This window comes from Palaemon carinicauda, chromosome 39, assembly GCF_036898095.1.
Source record: "Palaemon carinicauda isolate YSFRI2023 chromosome 39, ASM3689809v2, whole genome shotgun sequence".
In the NCBI taxonomy this organism is placed as follows: domain Eukaryota; kingdom Metazoa; phylum Arthropoda; class Malacostraca; order Decapoda; family Palaemonidae; genus Palaemon; species Palaemon carinicauda.
In genome coordinates, this window is record NC_090763.1 from 34959129 (window position 1) to 34975701 (window position 16573).

Here is a 16573-nt window from a genome sequence, read left to right on the forward strand (position 1 = left end):
GATTTTAGATGGTGTACCTATTTAATTTAAAAGCAAATCTCGAATTGTAGATAGAATACCACTCGGCATTATCTTAAACAGGTACCTGTGGTGATATTTACATTTAAGACAGGTAGGTTATAAGGAATGTATTTGATAAATATTATAGTTTAGTCTAAGTTGTAATAACAACTGACTACTGTCAATCTGCAAGCGATAGTTTAAACTCACAACAAATTTACCACAATGACAATGATGCACTATCTCAGCACACACACACACACACACACACACACACACACACACACACACACACATATATATATATATATATATATATATATATATATATATATATATATATATATATATATATATATATATATATTAGATAGATAGATAGATAACTAGAAAGATATAAATGTGTGTGTCTCTTGACAAAGTATAAAAATGTCATGTAAAATTATTTGGAGAGAACTAGAAGGCTTTATATTTGCTAGGATTGCTGTTTGAGCATCACAGTTACCACTTCTTTGAAATATAATAATTTCTCAAAAGCCAAGAGACTACTTGAACTCCAAGATTTATTGTAAATGTGCTGAGATAGTGCATCATTGTCATTGTGGTACCCTACCTAATTCTGATATATATATATATATATATATATATATATATATATATATATATATATATATATATATATATATATATATATATATATATATCAGAATTATCCCATCACCCTCCATAGGAGGTAATCCAGATTCCAGATATGAAAGAAAACATTAATGATTGCCACATTCATTATTCAGTTATTGAATTGAAGATGAAAACCTGTGCATAAAACTTCCACAATATTATCTACTTCATACACCTTGCATGTCAAATCCCCTTTCGAGTCTATTTACAGCTCCAAACATGTCTGAACTATACAGTCCCTTCACTGTAACGCTCACATAAAACATATTCTTTCCACATGCCCGAACCATCTCAAAAGAGTCAAAATGCTTTGAGCAATATTTCATCTACGCTCACCATTTTACCTCTCAATATTTCTCAAAAATCCCCACCCTTTGTGTGTTTTCATCACATATGATACATAGTTAATTCATTGCAACAACGACAAACATTTTGCACATATTCAAAGTCATTATATATCTTCACTTCTGTAAAGGAGAGGTGATTCAATAATCCCTTTATACATTTCGACCCTGGTTTAGATAGACACTCTAACTCTCTTCCCAATTTTCAGCTTACAAATTGCTCCCTCCCTTGCTGCACCCAAAAACCTAGATGAATCCAATGCATTCCTTACTCCATAATAGTATGCATTGCTCTATTTTCCTGTTTTTATCGCGTACCCTTGTAAACCCTGAATACACTTCATCTTAACTTTATTCTATGCCAGAAAACTCGAATTCTGTCAACCAATCTTCTATTACAAGACCCTTCCCAAAGGCTTTCACTAGTTTTTGCAATTTCTCTTCATGATCTCCAATCAGTATTTATCAACTGCAAATATCATCCATTCTACTCTCCATTCTTAATTCCTCTTACCCCACATAATTTCAAAAACAGATTTCTGCTACTGTTGACGTTGCTTCATTTATCAACCAAATAGACAAAATTTCCTTACCTCAGGTCCACTTTCATACCAGTTACCTTCCTGGCTACACAATTCATTGAGAAAACTTGGTTTTATACAGACTTCTAAGAGTAGAAGAGCTTTAGCTATGGTAAGCAGCTCTTCTAGAAGAAGGACACTCCAAAATCAAACCATTGTTCTCTAGTCTTCGGTAGTGTCATAGCCTCTGTACCATGGTCTTCCACTGTCTTGGGTTAGGGTTCTCTTGCTTGAAGGTACACTCGGGCATACTATTGTATCTAATTTCTCTTCCCCTTGTTTTGTTAAAGTTCATATAGTTTATATAGGAGATATTTATTTAATGATTTTACTCTTCTTAAAATATTTTATTTTTTCTTGTTTCCTTTCCTGACTGGGCTATTTTCCCTGTTGGGGCCCCTAGGCTTATAGCATCCTGTTCTTCCAACTAGGGTTGTAGCTTAGCAAGTAATAATAATAATAATAATAATAATAATAATAATAATAATAATAATAATAATTCCATATTGCCTATCCATTGATCCCAACAAAAACAATAACTAGATACATGCACGCCTCAAACAGCATTTTGTCTTTACTGCCAAACTTATTTCACAACTGTATCATACTAAACACCGGATACGCAAACATTGATCAGTGTGTAAACAAATCTACACGGTTTTCCCGCTATTCTTTATTTTAGTGTTGCTTTCTTAATTTAGATGTTACAATGCTAAGTAATATTATTTCCTTATAACTCCAACAGCCGTCTCTGTCATATTTCCCTGAAGTAATTGTATTATTATTCCCTTGAAATGATTTTTTTTTTCTTTTTTTACCCAGACATACCGTACGTAGGCTTACAAAGGTGCCGTTATAGTATGTGGCCTACCTTTCGAGTGTGGCCTACGGAATTTTGTCTCTGATATAGTATGTGGCCTACATACTGTTATTACGAATATTGATCATGTAAGTACACATGGATTTCAGTATTTAACTATGTAGTTAATGTTAATGTTGTGTAAGGGGGGGGGGGGTGCGCCCCCCCGTGTAAGGACACGGCATTTAGCATAGGTTAGGTGGGTTTTTTAAGTTAGCTTCTCCCGTCGTACTCGTAGGTAAGGACACGGCTTTTAGCATAGGTTAGGTGGGTTTTTTAAGTTAGCTTCTCCCGTCGTACTCGTAGGTAAGGACCAGGCTTTTAGCATAGGTTAGGTGGGTTTTTTAAGTTAGCTTCTCCCGTCGTACTCGTAGGTAAGGACCAGGCTTTTAGCATAGGTTAGGTGGGTTTTTTAAGTTAGCTTCTCTAAGGTAGGACACATTCAAACCGGCTTAGGTAGGACACATTCAAACCGGGTAGGCCACATACTATAACAGATCCAAAAAGGTAGGCCACATACTATAACGGCACCCTTACAAATCTAGCCGGTCACTCATTTACACTTTCATGCCTACTACGGCACTTCACTTATAACGACAAGAAAGAATAATCTATTTAAAAAAGTCACATACAATAACTGAAAAATGAGTAGGGGTCCTCAGATTCTACCAAAAGGATGTCTGGTGCTGACTCATGGACTGTAGGATTGCTAGAACATGTGTATGACCGGAAAGGCTAGGTAACTTACTGCAAGAAAAAGAATACTGATAGCTGACGAGATAATAACAGTTCTACTATGCCTCGGGAGAAAAAAAAATATAAACTCGCCACAATATCCATTTTATTTGAATGTGCATTCGTCAATTTTCTATCTCGAGATGATGATTTTGATTTGATTTTCACTGATTGTCAAATAGCCTACTCGTCTAGAAAGGGGTATCTTGTTTTCATACAAAAACTTAAAATTTATATCCAAACCGTTATAGAAGTAGAAACGTTAATGGTTTTCCTTTCTAGTTGAAATTTAAAATAAATTGTCTTTGAGGTTAATTGTAGTTTTGTTTAAGGATTCTGCCATGAAGGCTAACTCTTCATCGGGTTGCATTGCCATTAATCGATTTTATCAACAGGAAAAAAGCTCACACCTAAATTTATCTCAATTTCAATCATTTTCTTTCACTAGATTAAAGTGTAATCGATTATGAACTTCGTATCATGATGCTACCGCTAGAGGGTTATGAGGTTCTTTGACTGGCCAGACTGTACTGCATTGGATCCTTCTCTCTGGTTACGGTTCTTTCCCTTTTCTTACACAGACACCGAATAGTTAGGCCTATTCTTTACAGATTCTCCTCTCTCATACACGTGACAACACTGAGATTACCAAACCATTTTTCTTAACCCAAGGGGTTAACTACTGCAATGTAATTGTTTAGTGGCTACTTTCCTCTTGGTAAGGGTAGAAGAGACTCTTTAGCCATGATAAGCAGCTCCTCTAGGAGGAGGACACTCCAAAATAAAACCATTGTTCTCTAGTCTTGGGCAGTGTCATAGCCTCTTCCGCTGTCTTAAGTTAGAGTTCTCTTGCTTGAGGGTACACTCGAGCACACTATTTTATCTCATTTCTCTTTCTCTTGTTATGTTAATGTCTTCATAGACTATTTAGGAAATATTTATATTAATGTTGTTGCTCTTCTTAAAATATTTCATTTTCCCTTGTTTCCTTTCCTCACTGGGCTATTTTCCCTGTTGGGGCCCTTGGTCTTACAGAATCCTGCTTTTCCAACTAAGGTTGTAGCTTAGCAGTTGATAACAACAACAACAACAACAATAATAATAATAATAATAATAATGATTATTAAAGAGTAATTGATTATGAACTTCGTATCATGATAATGCAAAACACCGTTAGGGGCGGGGTTTGGGTCTTATCACGCAGTCAATGAATCATAATCAGCAGATTGAAAGCATAATACTTTTGTTGTGGTCCTGTAATCGACAACTACTATAATATTTTGGTAAGTATTGGATCGTATCTCTTATATAAGTTATTTCACTCTGTATTCAAAGATATATTTTATAAATTACAGGGAAGTTTGGGTTTTTATTTCATAACATCAGCAATAACAAAAAAGCGAACAAGGTTTGTTGATAGTTACGGGCAAATGAAGTAGTGCACGATGTTAATACTAAACAATCAAGAACACTAATTTATTCATTCTGTTGTAATTTGGAAACAATTTGTAGTAATTTATTTAAGAATCAAAGTTCTCTTAGATATAGAGGTATTTGTTAATTCAAAATATATAAATAAAACTTGTGTTAGGTGATGTAAAATAAGAGATACGACAACTAAACAATCAAGAACACTAATTTATTCATTCTGCTGTAATTTGGAAACAATTTGATGTTATTGGTTTGAAAATTAAAGTGTTCTTAGATATAGAGGTATTTATTAATTCAATATGTAAAAATAATTTACGTAAAACCTGTGTTCGGTGATGCAAAATAAGAGATACGACAACTTTGAATAATCTGTACGATTTTTATACAAATTCTGTCGGCTGCAGATGTTGTTAATGGTGTAGTGTAGCAACCGAAATTCACCTATTACCTTTATGCGGTGTCTGTGTGTTTCCAACAGTAGGATTATATTAGTGCCATATGATATAATTTATATATTTAAAAGATTGGTGAGTTTTGACGTTGGTATTATTGAAAAGTAGCTGATTAATATCTAAAAGTAGTGTTTGTTATTTGGGTAACCCTAAGATTAGCTTCGCCTACTGTAGCCAATACTCGTGTGTGTTTTCCAGTTTCCAGTTATTGAAGATTTATCCTAAGTCAGTAACTTCATTCTCATTTAATTGCCTAGTTTAAGGTAGGAGCAGAGCCCCAGACCTATTGCAAACCTGGGGTAGTATATTGGGAGCCTTTGTATATCAGCGGCCAGTTCCTCACGCGTGCAATAAAAATGGACATCAACTAACCTAACCTACAAGCCATGTCCTTACCTATTTATCTAAGAGGGGTGGCTAACGCCCCCCTGCGACCCCCCTTACACTGCCGTATGCAAAGTTAAACATAATAATAAATACATGTGTCCGCTATCATACATACACCCCCTCGTATGCTTTTCTGATACGCCAGTGGGTATAACTTTACAAGTCTATTACACCAGACGCACCTGTTAACTATTCCAAGTAAAGGTAACTTGATGGGTTTAATATGGGGTTCTATGTAAGATGATGGCCATACCTTATAACTCCCTGTTTGCGATCCTATCGCTGAGAATTTGCAGTCTAAAGGGGTTCACGTTAATTAAATAGGTATGGCTTATAGGTTAGGTTGGGAAGTTTAGGTTAGATAGTGTTCTTTTGTACGTATTCCTGCCGTCGTTATACAAAGGCTCCTAATTGTGTTATTCCCTTTACCAGTAATGGTGCACTGACTAGGTAAGGTTAGGAAGGGAGTTGGTACCGAAGTTGACTTATCAGTTTGATTTAGTAAAACTAGTTTCAACCGTTCTTTTAACAATACCTGAGCCAGCCCATGCCCACTAATCTACAAACCTTCCCTGTTCAGGGATACATTGATGGTTGATGAGTAAGAATGTTTCTACGTCTGTTTAATTATAGGGGATGTGCAGTGCAAACTTCCGTGTATTAAAGCTCTTGTAGCTCATGCACAGCATAATAAGCTAGTACTTGCCTCTATTTCCTTGCAAATGGAGTGCTCAAGAGGCTTTCTTGCTCTAGGGCTGAGAATCTATGATTGTTCAATCAGTCTCCTTTATTTTTTGTACCATCTTGGAATTATTCATTCTCATATGAATGTCTTCATACAGTTATCTCTTTTTACTCATTGTTCATTCACATTATTGTCTTCATATGTGTTTCCTAGTTATATGAAAGTGCATGGCCATATGTAAGCCATGTCTAATTGTATGATATTTAATCAGTCATCATCATGAAAAAATAGTTACCAAAATCTAAACTGAGTTCTGAAATAGTAACGAAACACAGTTAAAACACTGGAGCTTTTGTTTGCTGGGACTTCTGGACGCATAGAAAACGTGGTTTTCCATCTCATTTTCTATGGAGTTCGTTTGTAGGAATGTTCATTGTAATACAATTACCTCCTTGCTTAATTGCGCTAATGAGTAATTGTTTTTTGTTCTACTGTAGTTTGCCTCTCTCATGATTAAACATTATCTCATTTCTCGTATGTTGTGGTAAGCGGAACATGTTTCGCTATACATGTTAGCCCCGTGGGCTAGTATTTCAGCGTTAAATATCAATTACTGTATACAAACTTAACAAATAGGTGCGAGTTGAAGCTTCGTACTTCAGTTTCGTGTTCGAACATTAGACTTGGCTTCCTTTTCTACTGTAACCTTTCATTATCAACAAGGTGAATAAAGAAGAAGCTATAAATGTACAGTATTTTATATCCCAATTTTGAAAACAGATCACCAAAAGGTTCAGAATATAAAACGTCGGGCTCTTTATTCTGTTAGAATAAGTTACTTATAACAGAAGCACCACCTATCAGTGTTTTTCTGAACTACCCATAGACAGTGAAAGGATCCTCCTGTGGCCTGTGCTAAGATGACCAAAGGAGCAAAATGGGAATTTTTGCACTGTTCTATAAGGAAGCCATAATTTTTATGTATGTCAGAAGGTTAATTTATTTCCGCCTTGTATTTTGAAAATATGGTGTATTCGACAGCTCTTGTGATTAAAGGTTGAGGAGGGTGGGTTTCAGTTCCAGTTTCAGATTCATCAGAGTAGATGTTCACCAGAGCATCAACCAGGCAAGCCAAACCCCCATTGTGGTGGCCAACCACAGCAGTGGCCTCCCTAGTAAACAGCTTAAACTCAAAGTTCCGCGCAGAGATCAATCTGCCTCCATGCGAATGCTAGGCAAACACGTTACCACTGTACTAGCCAGGAGGCTAGTACAATATTTAAAGTTATTTTATCTTGTTCTTTAGATTTTAAGGAACTCCCAGTTTATAATCTCTTATTTAGTAAACTTTTGTGTTTAAATCCTATTTGTTCCATAACTGGAATACAAACCTATGCTATTTATAAGGGGTATTACTTTCGGCGAAGCTGAAAGGACGAACCATTAAAATTTTAGCGAGGGTTAACTACCCATCCTGCTAGTTAGCTGGGAGGGAAGAGGTTTGTTAGGGGGTAGCTTGCTAACTTTCTCTGCCCACACGTGTGATTTAGCTCGCTTTGCTTTTAGCTCAATTGGTGAATGGTCGTTGCCGCTTTTCATCCTGACCAAATTATTTTGGATTGCCATTAATTGCTCTTTGTTTGTGCTTTCTCTTTATTAGTGTGTGTGTGTTTGTGTTGACTTCTGCCGACCATGTGTACCTGCTCCGGATTTCAAGGCCGGCCCTGCAGTACCTTCATGTTGGCCGTGGACACTGATCGTCACACCCTTTGGCACGCCTGCAGAGGTTAACTGTATGATAGTGAAAATAAGTGTAGTGAGTGTCGGAAGTGGTCTACCTCCCAATGGGAAAGGTTTGGGCGACAATGAAAGAAGTCAAAGCGGGATATTTCTCCTTTGAAGATTTCTTCGAAAGGTAAAATACCGCTTCCCGACCTTCCCCTGAGGCTCCTACTCGATCGGCCTCTTCCGAGAGACCGTCGAGTAATAACGTAGGCCCTTTAATTTTCGATCAACCCCGGTCCTCGAGAGATGGTGTTACTTCCCCTGGCGAAGCAATCCCACCACTTCCCCTAAGTGAGGCCTTGTGTCTTTCTCCTTTTGTACAGGTGTGGTCGTCCTTAGGGCTTCCGGGTCCGCCCTCCAAGGACTCCTTGCTGCAGCTCATCATCCTTGGTGCTAGTTTGCAACCTTTGTCAACTTCAGAGGTGGATCCTCTGTCATACGTCGATGTATTGGTGTCTGAGGCATCGTCTGCTGCTAATGCCCCTGCCTCTTCAGACTCTTCAGCTGTTGCTGCTGACTGTGCTACCCCTGTTCCTGATCATCCTTCGGGGGGAAGCAAAATCTTTCGTCTGTATCCTGCGAGTGTTTCTCCTCGGAGGAGTAGTTCACTTTTAGAGACTTCTCTGCAGAGGACTGCTGCTTTTAAAGGTCAGCTTGCTGATCCACCAGCCCCCAGAGGGCTTCATCGATCTCGTAGAGCTTGCCCTCCGCTTCGCCTTAGAGGTCGCCCTTCGCCATTGGTGAAAAGCCACCTCTTCGGCTCTTCAGCCTCATTTTTGCAGCTTTCCCCCCACAGAAGAGCCTCCTCTTCCGTCGTCTCCTAGCCCTCAACCTTCACCCATTCCTGGACCTTCCTCTGACAACGTTGCCGCTAGTCCTCAAACTTCGGTCTTGGACTCCTCTGTGGATCCCTCGCGATCCCCCATGGAGGATGTTCGCCCTTTCAAAGGGCACATTCCTGTTCCTGCATCGTGCCAACCTTCTGACCTGCTTTCTCCATTCCTGCCTCGTGATGTTTCAAAACATCTCTCGCCCTCGAGAACGCGCCTTCCTTCACAGCGTTCCAGACCTTAGGCTGGGCGTCAACGTTCATCAGTGCTCGCCAACATCGTGTCAGCGCTTTCCAGAACATCACCGCTCTCCAGTGCACCAGCGCTCTCCAATGCCCTAGCGATCTCCTGATCGCTGGTGCTCTCCAGCACGTTCTCGCTGTTCAAAGCACCATTGCTCGACAGCTTATCTACGATCACTGGTGCAACAGCTCTCACTAGCGCAACAGCTTTCAGTAGGGCGACAGCGGTCTCCTGCACTTCTGTGCTCCCCCACTTGTCAGTGCTCTTCAGTTTGCAAACCCTCTTTTGCACATCAGCACTCTCCATCTTACAAACACTCTCCCACTCGTCAGCGCTCTTCAGCTTGCAAACCCTCTCCTGCGCATCAGCGCTCTCCAACTTGTAAACGCTCTCCCACACGTCAGCGTTCTTTAGCTTGTAAACGCTCTCCAACTTGCAAACGCTCTCCTGCGCACCAGCGTTCTCCTTTGCGCCAGCTCGTCAGCGCTCTCCAGCTTGCTAGCGCACCCGCACTCACCTGCTCCCGCCTGCGCACCAGCATTCTCTGGCTCACCAGCACTCACCTGCACACCAGCATTCGCCTGCTCACCATTGCTCTCCTGCGCAGCATTTTCCTGCTTGCTTGTGCTCTCCTGCGCACAAGTGCTTTATGGCTCGCCTATACTCCAGCGCTCGCCAACACGCCACCACTCTCCTGCGTAATTCCGTAAGAGTCAAAAAGAGCAAAAAGGCAGACTTTTTGACTGGTCGCCATCGCCCCATTCCCCTCCCCACAAACGCATTACAGCGCGCCCGACGGGAAAAGGAGGAAGACGTTCCTCAGAAGTGTTCAAGATTCCGAAGATTCCATCTTCGAAGGCAGACTCACCGGATCAACCATCGGTCAAGACTCCTCACAGGGATCCATTGATCCCTTTCTCTTCAGGAGCTCTCTCTAACAGTGGCACACCTTGGTTCAGTGCCATGGTTAGAGCAGTTGTACAAGCCTTCGGGCCTGCTTTATCATCTCGCTCTTCGGAGAGCTCACAACATCCAAAGGTTCCAGCAGATCTGTAAAGAACCTCAGACACGGTAACGTCCCTTAGGGTAAAACTGATTCCTGTCAGGCTTTCGAGCCCTGTCCTTCCCGACTCGCCCTCTGGACGCTTTCCTGCTTCACCTCTGCCGAGGCAGTCTTGCGAGATTCAAATTTCCTCTCTTTCACCTTCGGAGGAAAATTCTCTTAGGCACAGAGAGTTCTCCACCACCAGCGGAAGTCAGGAAGGACAACTCCATCCAGCCTTCGATGCTGGTGTCCTATGTCCTTCCCTGGAAGGAATCAAAGACTCTAAGAGGCTTCCGAAGTTCTCTTCAAGGACCTCCAGGCCTTCAGGAACTACCAGTCACTAGGAATGTTCTCGACCCACCCCGAGAGGAGCTCTCTTGGGTGGAAGATGGAGACTTTGCTGCCAGTCCCACTTCAGAGGGGGAGCAGAAAGAGTCAGAACATGCCTTCTGTTAAGTCCTGACTCTCATCAGGGTACTCTACGGGTTTACCGACGTGGAGATACCCCCATGAGTGGGCAAAGACACAGTATTAGATTGTGTCTTTGGCACTCGGAAGTCACCCAAGACCAGCGCATCCTTGCCCTGGTCTCAAGGGCTAAAGAGTGCCCGGGCAAAGATTGGCCAACAGCTCTCCGAGCTCTCCTCTCAATGCTCCGGCTCTACCGCCAAGCTTCTCCCACCTCCTCTCATACAGCAAAAGAGGTATTTTGAAGTTTTGGATGAGCCTCATCCAGCTCTTTCACTTCACCACCCTCTGGAAGAGCTCACCAAGGGAGTCTCTCTTGAGATGCTCTCCAACCATCGGATCACTTTCTCGTCAGCCGAGATCCTCAACCAGGAAAAGGTCACAAAGTATGCCATGTATACTACTTAGTGGCTTGATCTTTGGTTGAGGACCCCGGGAATCGTGCCAAGGATTTTTCCAAGGAACGCACCAGGAAAGCTATGGAAACTTTCCTTCTCTCAGGCACTCTCACCATCAAGTTTCTCGCTTATGAAGTCTTGAACTTATGGGCGAACACCATCCTGAAACGTCGGGTGAAATCTCACCAAGACTCCCTCCTCCATAGGGCTTTGACATCCAAGCCCTGTAAAAACCACCAGCGCCTCAGCAGTCCCGAGTAGTTAAGGCTTCAACGAACAAGACAGTACTGAAGACAGTGATGTCTAAGAGGCCCTTTCCGACCAAGGACAGGAAAGGCGCTAAGTTCTCCAGGGGAGGAAAATTTCTTTGAGGAGTGGCCGAGGCTGCAAACCCAGGGATAGGCATTCTTCCCGCTTATCCACCAGTAAGGGGATGCCTACAAAGTTGCTGGGACAGGTGGAAGCAACTCGGGGCCAAGCCCTGGAAGTCTCAATAGACTCCTTTGCGATGGGAACAGCAAAGTGGCTAGCCCTCCGGGCAGAATTCCGGACCCTGTTGAAGAAATGTGCTCTCCAAGAGATCTTCGACGAGTTCCCAGGCTTCTTCAGTCGACTCATTCTTGTGAAAAAGGCGTCTGGAGGCTGGAGACCAGTCATCAACCTCTCAGCTCTGAACAAGTTTGTCAAGCAAAGAGATGGTAGATACAGTCAAACAAGCGGTAAGACCACGGGACTTCATGTGTATACTGGACCTAAAGGACACGTACTTCCAGATCCCAATCCATCCATCTTCAAGTAAGTACTTAAGATTCAGCCTAGACAACAGGAAATACCAGTTCAAGGTGCTCTGCTTTGGTCTTTCCGTACCACCTCATGTCTTCACCAGAGTGTTCGCCCTAGTGTCATCTTAGGCACACAGGATTGGTATTAGTCTCCTTCGCTATCTGGATGACTGGCTAATCCTAGCGGACTCTGTGTCAACCCTTCTTCAACACCGAGACAAAGTCTGGGGTTTTGCCAAGATCTGGGGATCATGCTAAACCTTGAGAAGTCCTCCCTGATTCCTACGCAGAGACTGATGTACCTAGGCATGATATTAGACACCAATCTCCACAAAGCCTTCCCATCAGACGACAGGATAATGAGGCTGAGAAACCTTTCTCAGACCCGAAGAACTTCTAGCCCAGACGTGGCTACGTCTTCTCAGGCACCTTTCATCTCTGCCCAGTCTAGTTCCCAGTGGTTGCCTCAGGATTCGATCTCTCCAGTGGCGACTCGAGTCCCTGTGGAATCAGGCTTTCGACTCCCCGGATATCCTGATCCCCATGGGATCAGCGGAACAGATGGACCTCGAATGGTGGGTGTCAGACGAGAATCTACAAAAGGGAGTGGATCTTCTTGTCCTCCCCAAGATTTGATGCTGTTCTCAGACGCTTCAAAAAAAAAAAAAAAGGGTTGGGGGGCCCATGAGCTGCGCCACATGATCTCAGGCCTCTGGTCAGTCAGAAGAGTATCTCTCCATAAATCTCTTGGAGATGAAGGCCGTCTTTCTGGCTCTTCAACAGTTCCACCAGTTCCTGGCAGGCCACTCAGTGGTGGTGATGAGCGACAACACCACAGTAGTGGCTTACATCAACAAACAAGAAGATACCTTTTTGCAGCCCCTATCCCATCTAGCAGTAGAGATATTGAGATGGGCCGAGATTCACTCGATACCACTATCGGCACGCTTTATTCCAGGCAAAAGGAATGTGCTTGCTGACAATCTGAGCAGAGCATCTCGGATAATATGTACCAAGTGGCCTTTGGATCATCTAGTAGCCAACAAAGTCCTGACTTTGTGGGGTTCTCCAACTGTGGATCTCTTCGCAACGGCCCTGAACTTCAGACTCCCGTTGTACTGCTCCCCAATCCCAGACCCCAAGGCTCTCTAGCAAGATGCATTCCAACAACGGTGGGGCAACATCGACATTTACACCTTTCCCCCGTTCTGTCTGATAAGGAGGGTACTCAACAAGGCCAGAACATCGGTCAACCTCTCAATGACACTCATAGCTCCGCTATGGCATCATGCGGAATGGGGAACCGAACCATCTGCAACTCCTGATGTAGTCTCCAAGAGAACTCCCTCCATGACACAATCTACTCAAAGAACCACAAAGCCGTAGCATCGCTACAACTTCACACTAGAGACTATTCAGCATCTCCTCACTCAAGGAGGATTTTCGCAACAAGTTGCGAGCAGGATGTCTGGGTACTTAAGGAAGTCATCAGCAGCAGTCTACTAAGCAAAGTGGAAAGTCTTCTGTGGTTGGTGTCGTGGAAATGTGTCTTTCAGTCTCGGCTGTTAAAGGCTGGCTATCGCTCACCCTTAGACTCAACGGAATGGACATTTCCTCATCGCTAGAACTTTCCTTACTCATACGTAGTCACGAACTTACCTGTCTTCAGTCTGAAGTGAGACCTCCCCCCATGGAACATGGTTCAAGGTCCCTAAAGAGACCTTCCTATGAACCATCACGCCAGGCAACAGATCGCCACTTGACTTGGAAGACGGTGTTCCTACTAGCTATGGCTTTGGCCAAGCGAGTTGGCAAACTTCGTGGTCTCTCATAAGATATTTCCCATTCAATGGGATGGGGAGAGGTAACGTTCAGCTTCATCCCTGAGTTTGTGGCCAAGACTCAGAATCTGGGAATGGTGGATCCCCGATTCGACTCCTTCCAGATTTTGAGTCTCCGCTCTGTAACTGATGACCCTGATCATCTCTTACTCTGCCCAGTGAGGAGTTTGAGACTGTATCTCAAGAGAACAGCCGCAGCCCTTTGCCGTGTGCCTGCACTTTTTGTCAGCACAGGGAGGACCAAGAGGAGGGTCACTAAAACACCATCTCTGCATGGATTCGCAAGGTCATAGACTATGCCCTAAATCCGGACCCCCCTCCCTCACGTCTCCCCAGAGCTCACGATTTCAGGGGCGTAGCTACGTCCTTGGTGTTCAAGTGAAACTTCTCAGTGACCCAGGTTCTACAGGCTGGGGTGTGGAAACGTCGGAATACGTTCACCAACCACTACCTGCAAGATGTGATCCACAGGAGGCTTGATACGTTCTCTATCGGCACTGTGGTGGCTGCACAACAGTTGGTTGTATACCTCAAGCTCCTTATTGGACAAGTAGCAGAAGGTTGAGGGCACTGTTAACCCGGTTTTAGTCTACGTGAATAAAAAGGTTTGACTAGCTCTTATTTTTTTCTTCATCCTCCCTTCTCTTGGAGAAAGCAGCATCCTGGGTTCTCTGCACAAGCTGACCTCAAACCACTGTAGGTAAACCATGCTTCCTTGTGTACCTAGTAATAAGCTAAAACTGTTGCGTCCCCATATCCTGGCGAGGTGGTATTGGGAAAGTCTTTGTTACAACAGTTTTTGCTACAAAGACTTGAAATAATGTTTACCTGGACAGTCACACTTCTAAATATCTTAACACACAGCTTGCGTAGGCCGCGGACCTTGTGTAGCAAGGTTTAGCGAGGTGCAGGGACTTCTTATTTTTGGTACAAACCTATTCAAAATAAGGAGCCCCCAGGTAAAACCAAAAAGCCATATTGTGAGCGACGTCCACCCTCCTAATGGATGAGTCGCTCCTAATAAATAGTGTAGGTTTGTATTCCAGTTACGGAACAAATGACAAATTCGTAGATAATTTGTATCTTTTCCAACGATACAAACCTTTTGCCATTTATACAAGCTTTCCTGCAAGATCTGTCCTACCTCAAAGCAAAGTGAGTTAAATCACAGGTGTGGGAGCGGTAGCAAGCAACCCCCTCTAACCCGCTAACTAGCAGAATGGGTAGTTAACCCTCGCTAAAATTTTAATGGCGCGTCCTTTCAGCTTCGCCGAAAGTAATACCCATAATAAATAGTTGAAGGTTTGTATCGTTAGGAAAAATACAAATTATCTACGAATTTGTCATTTTACCAAAAAAAAAATATTTTCATTTATTTGGAATTTACCGACATCAGTAGCATAGGGAGTAAATTTCAGCATAGTGTTTGGGAGTGTTGATTGTGAATGGCTTTTGATGTTGCTGTACAAAAATATACATTACATACTGATTTTTTTTTAACAGATAGAGGATGGAACATAATTAGAGGCAGCAGTAGTAAGATGCGCGTATTGCGTTCAGTATTAGGAGGATGTATGTGTGTGGTGGCATGCGTGGTGGTTTTAACCACACTCACTTCCACTCCTCCTGCTGGACCAGCCATCCATTCCATTGTATCACACAACTTGAAGGTAAGGGTTTGTATTTTGAATTTTTATGAGTTATGTCTAAGCAAATAATTATTGATATAAGGAATTTCTGTAGTAAAATTTTTATTATAGTAGTGGTTTTCAGTTTTTAATGCTTGTCCTTCTAATTGAAGGTTGTGTGCATATTAGAAATACTAGTTAAGTTAAATTGTGTAGTTTTGTAATCTAGCAACTAGGAGTCTCATTAACATAATGGAGTTGCATATGTATAAGGAAGGTTTTCTCAAACTCAGGAGCATGCCAACATTTTGTAGAGACCACTATTCTGAGTGACAGTCATGGAAACAATAAGGTAACATCGTCGGTTTTTTTGAGGATTCAACATCAATACCCATCCTCTCAGATGCCCTTGCAACTTAGTACCGTAATGAATCCATCTGTTTCTGAAATAGTATTCCAAACGGATGCATCGAGGCAGATTTTCTTCCAAAGTTCGAGTGTCTCAGTTGTTTCTGGTAATCATGTAGCCAACTGCATCCCAAAGACTTTGGAGCACAGCTCATCAGATTCACTTCCGGCTGGAGATGGTTCCAACCCAGACAAAAAATACTACAGACCCCCGGTGATTATTGGATGTGAAAAAGCAGGGGAAATAGGGGATTGTTCCTACATGAATACAAACCTTCATCCTATCAGAAGATGGTTTCGTTGGGAACAAGTTTTCCTTTCTGAAAGAGAGACCTTAGTCCTATGTATGATAAGCGCACTTGCTATCGCAGATCTTCAGAGCTGTGTGGACCTTCTCTTGCTAATGCACTTGCTCGCAAGCGATATGAGTCTGAGCATGCAATGGGTTTTGGACTGAATTGCCATTTACCAGTGAATGTGCTGCTTTGACAGCGCAACTTTCCCCAACTAAATTGAAAAACCTTGCCTTGCTAGACCTTGTCTGTGCTTTGCAAGTTCCCCCAATACTGTAGTGGCTTTAACATAAGCGCATGCAGTGACAAATTTACACTCAATCCTATGGATCAGACGGTGCTGCTTTTAGTGCACTCTGCCCAAGGCAAGATATTTCATTGTCTCAAATGCTTAGTTGTGCTTATGCGTGCTTTCTATAAAAACAAAGCTAATAATGAGGACTGAATACTCATTGAAACATTTGCCTTGGTGCACAGGAGTTAGCCATTTCTGAACAGTACTGATACACCAGAACCGCTAGGCACAACTGTTGAATTAGCCTAGAATTGGAACAGGGCAGGTTATACTACAATCACTGTCTATGCCTGAAGGCTTTCTGGCCTCCCTAGATTGCACAAACATAGCAAAATCAGCAAAAAGCTTATGAAGTTCGCTACTATCAACCCCAGCAAGCTTGGAAATACGTATTGACCACAATGT

At 42.4% G+C, this 16573-nt stretch overlaps 1 protein-coding gene across 3 annotated transcripts in view; it reads left to right on the forward strand.

Annotated features, from left to right (window-relative positions):
- The first annotated feature begins 4408 nt into the window (after positions 1–4408).
- LOC137631114 (uncharacterized) overlaps positions 4409–16573 on the forward strand; it is an 85640-nt gene continuing 73475 nt past the window's right edge. Inside the window, exons 1-2 of one of the 3 annotated variants that reach the window (XM_068362764.1) lie at positions 4409–4480; positions 15048–15214. In XM_068362764.1, the coding sequence (XP_068218865.1) occupies positions 15086–15214 (129 nt within the window). In that variant the 5' untranslated portion in view covers positions 4409–4480; positions 15048–15085. Of the gene's footprint in view, positions 4481–5016; positions 5156–15047; positions 15215–16573 lie in introns of those variants that run through there. The other 2 variants (XM_068362762.1, XM_068362763.1) reach the window with 2 other exon arrangements.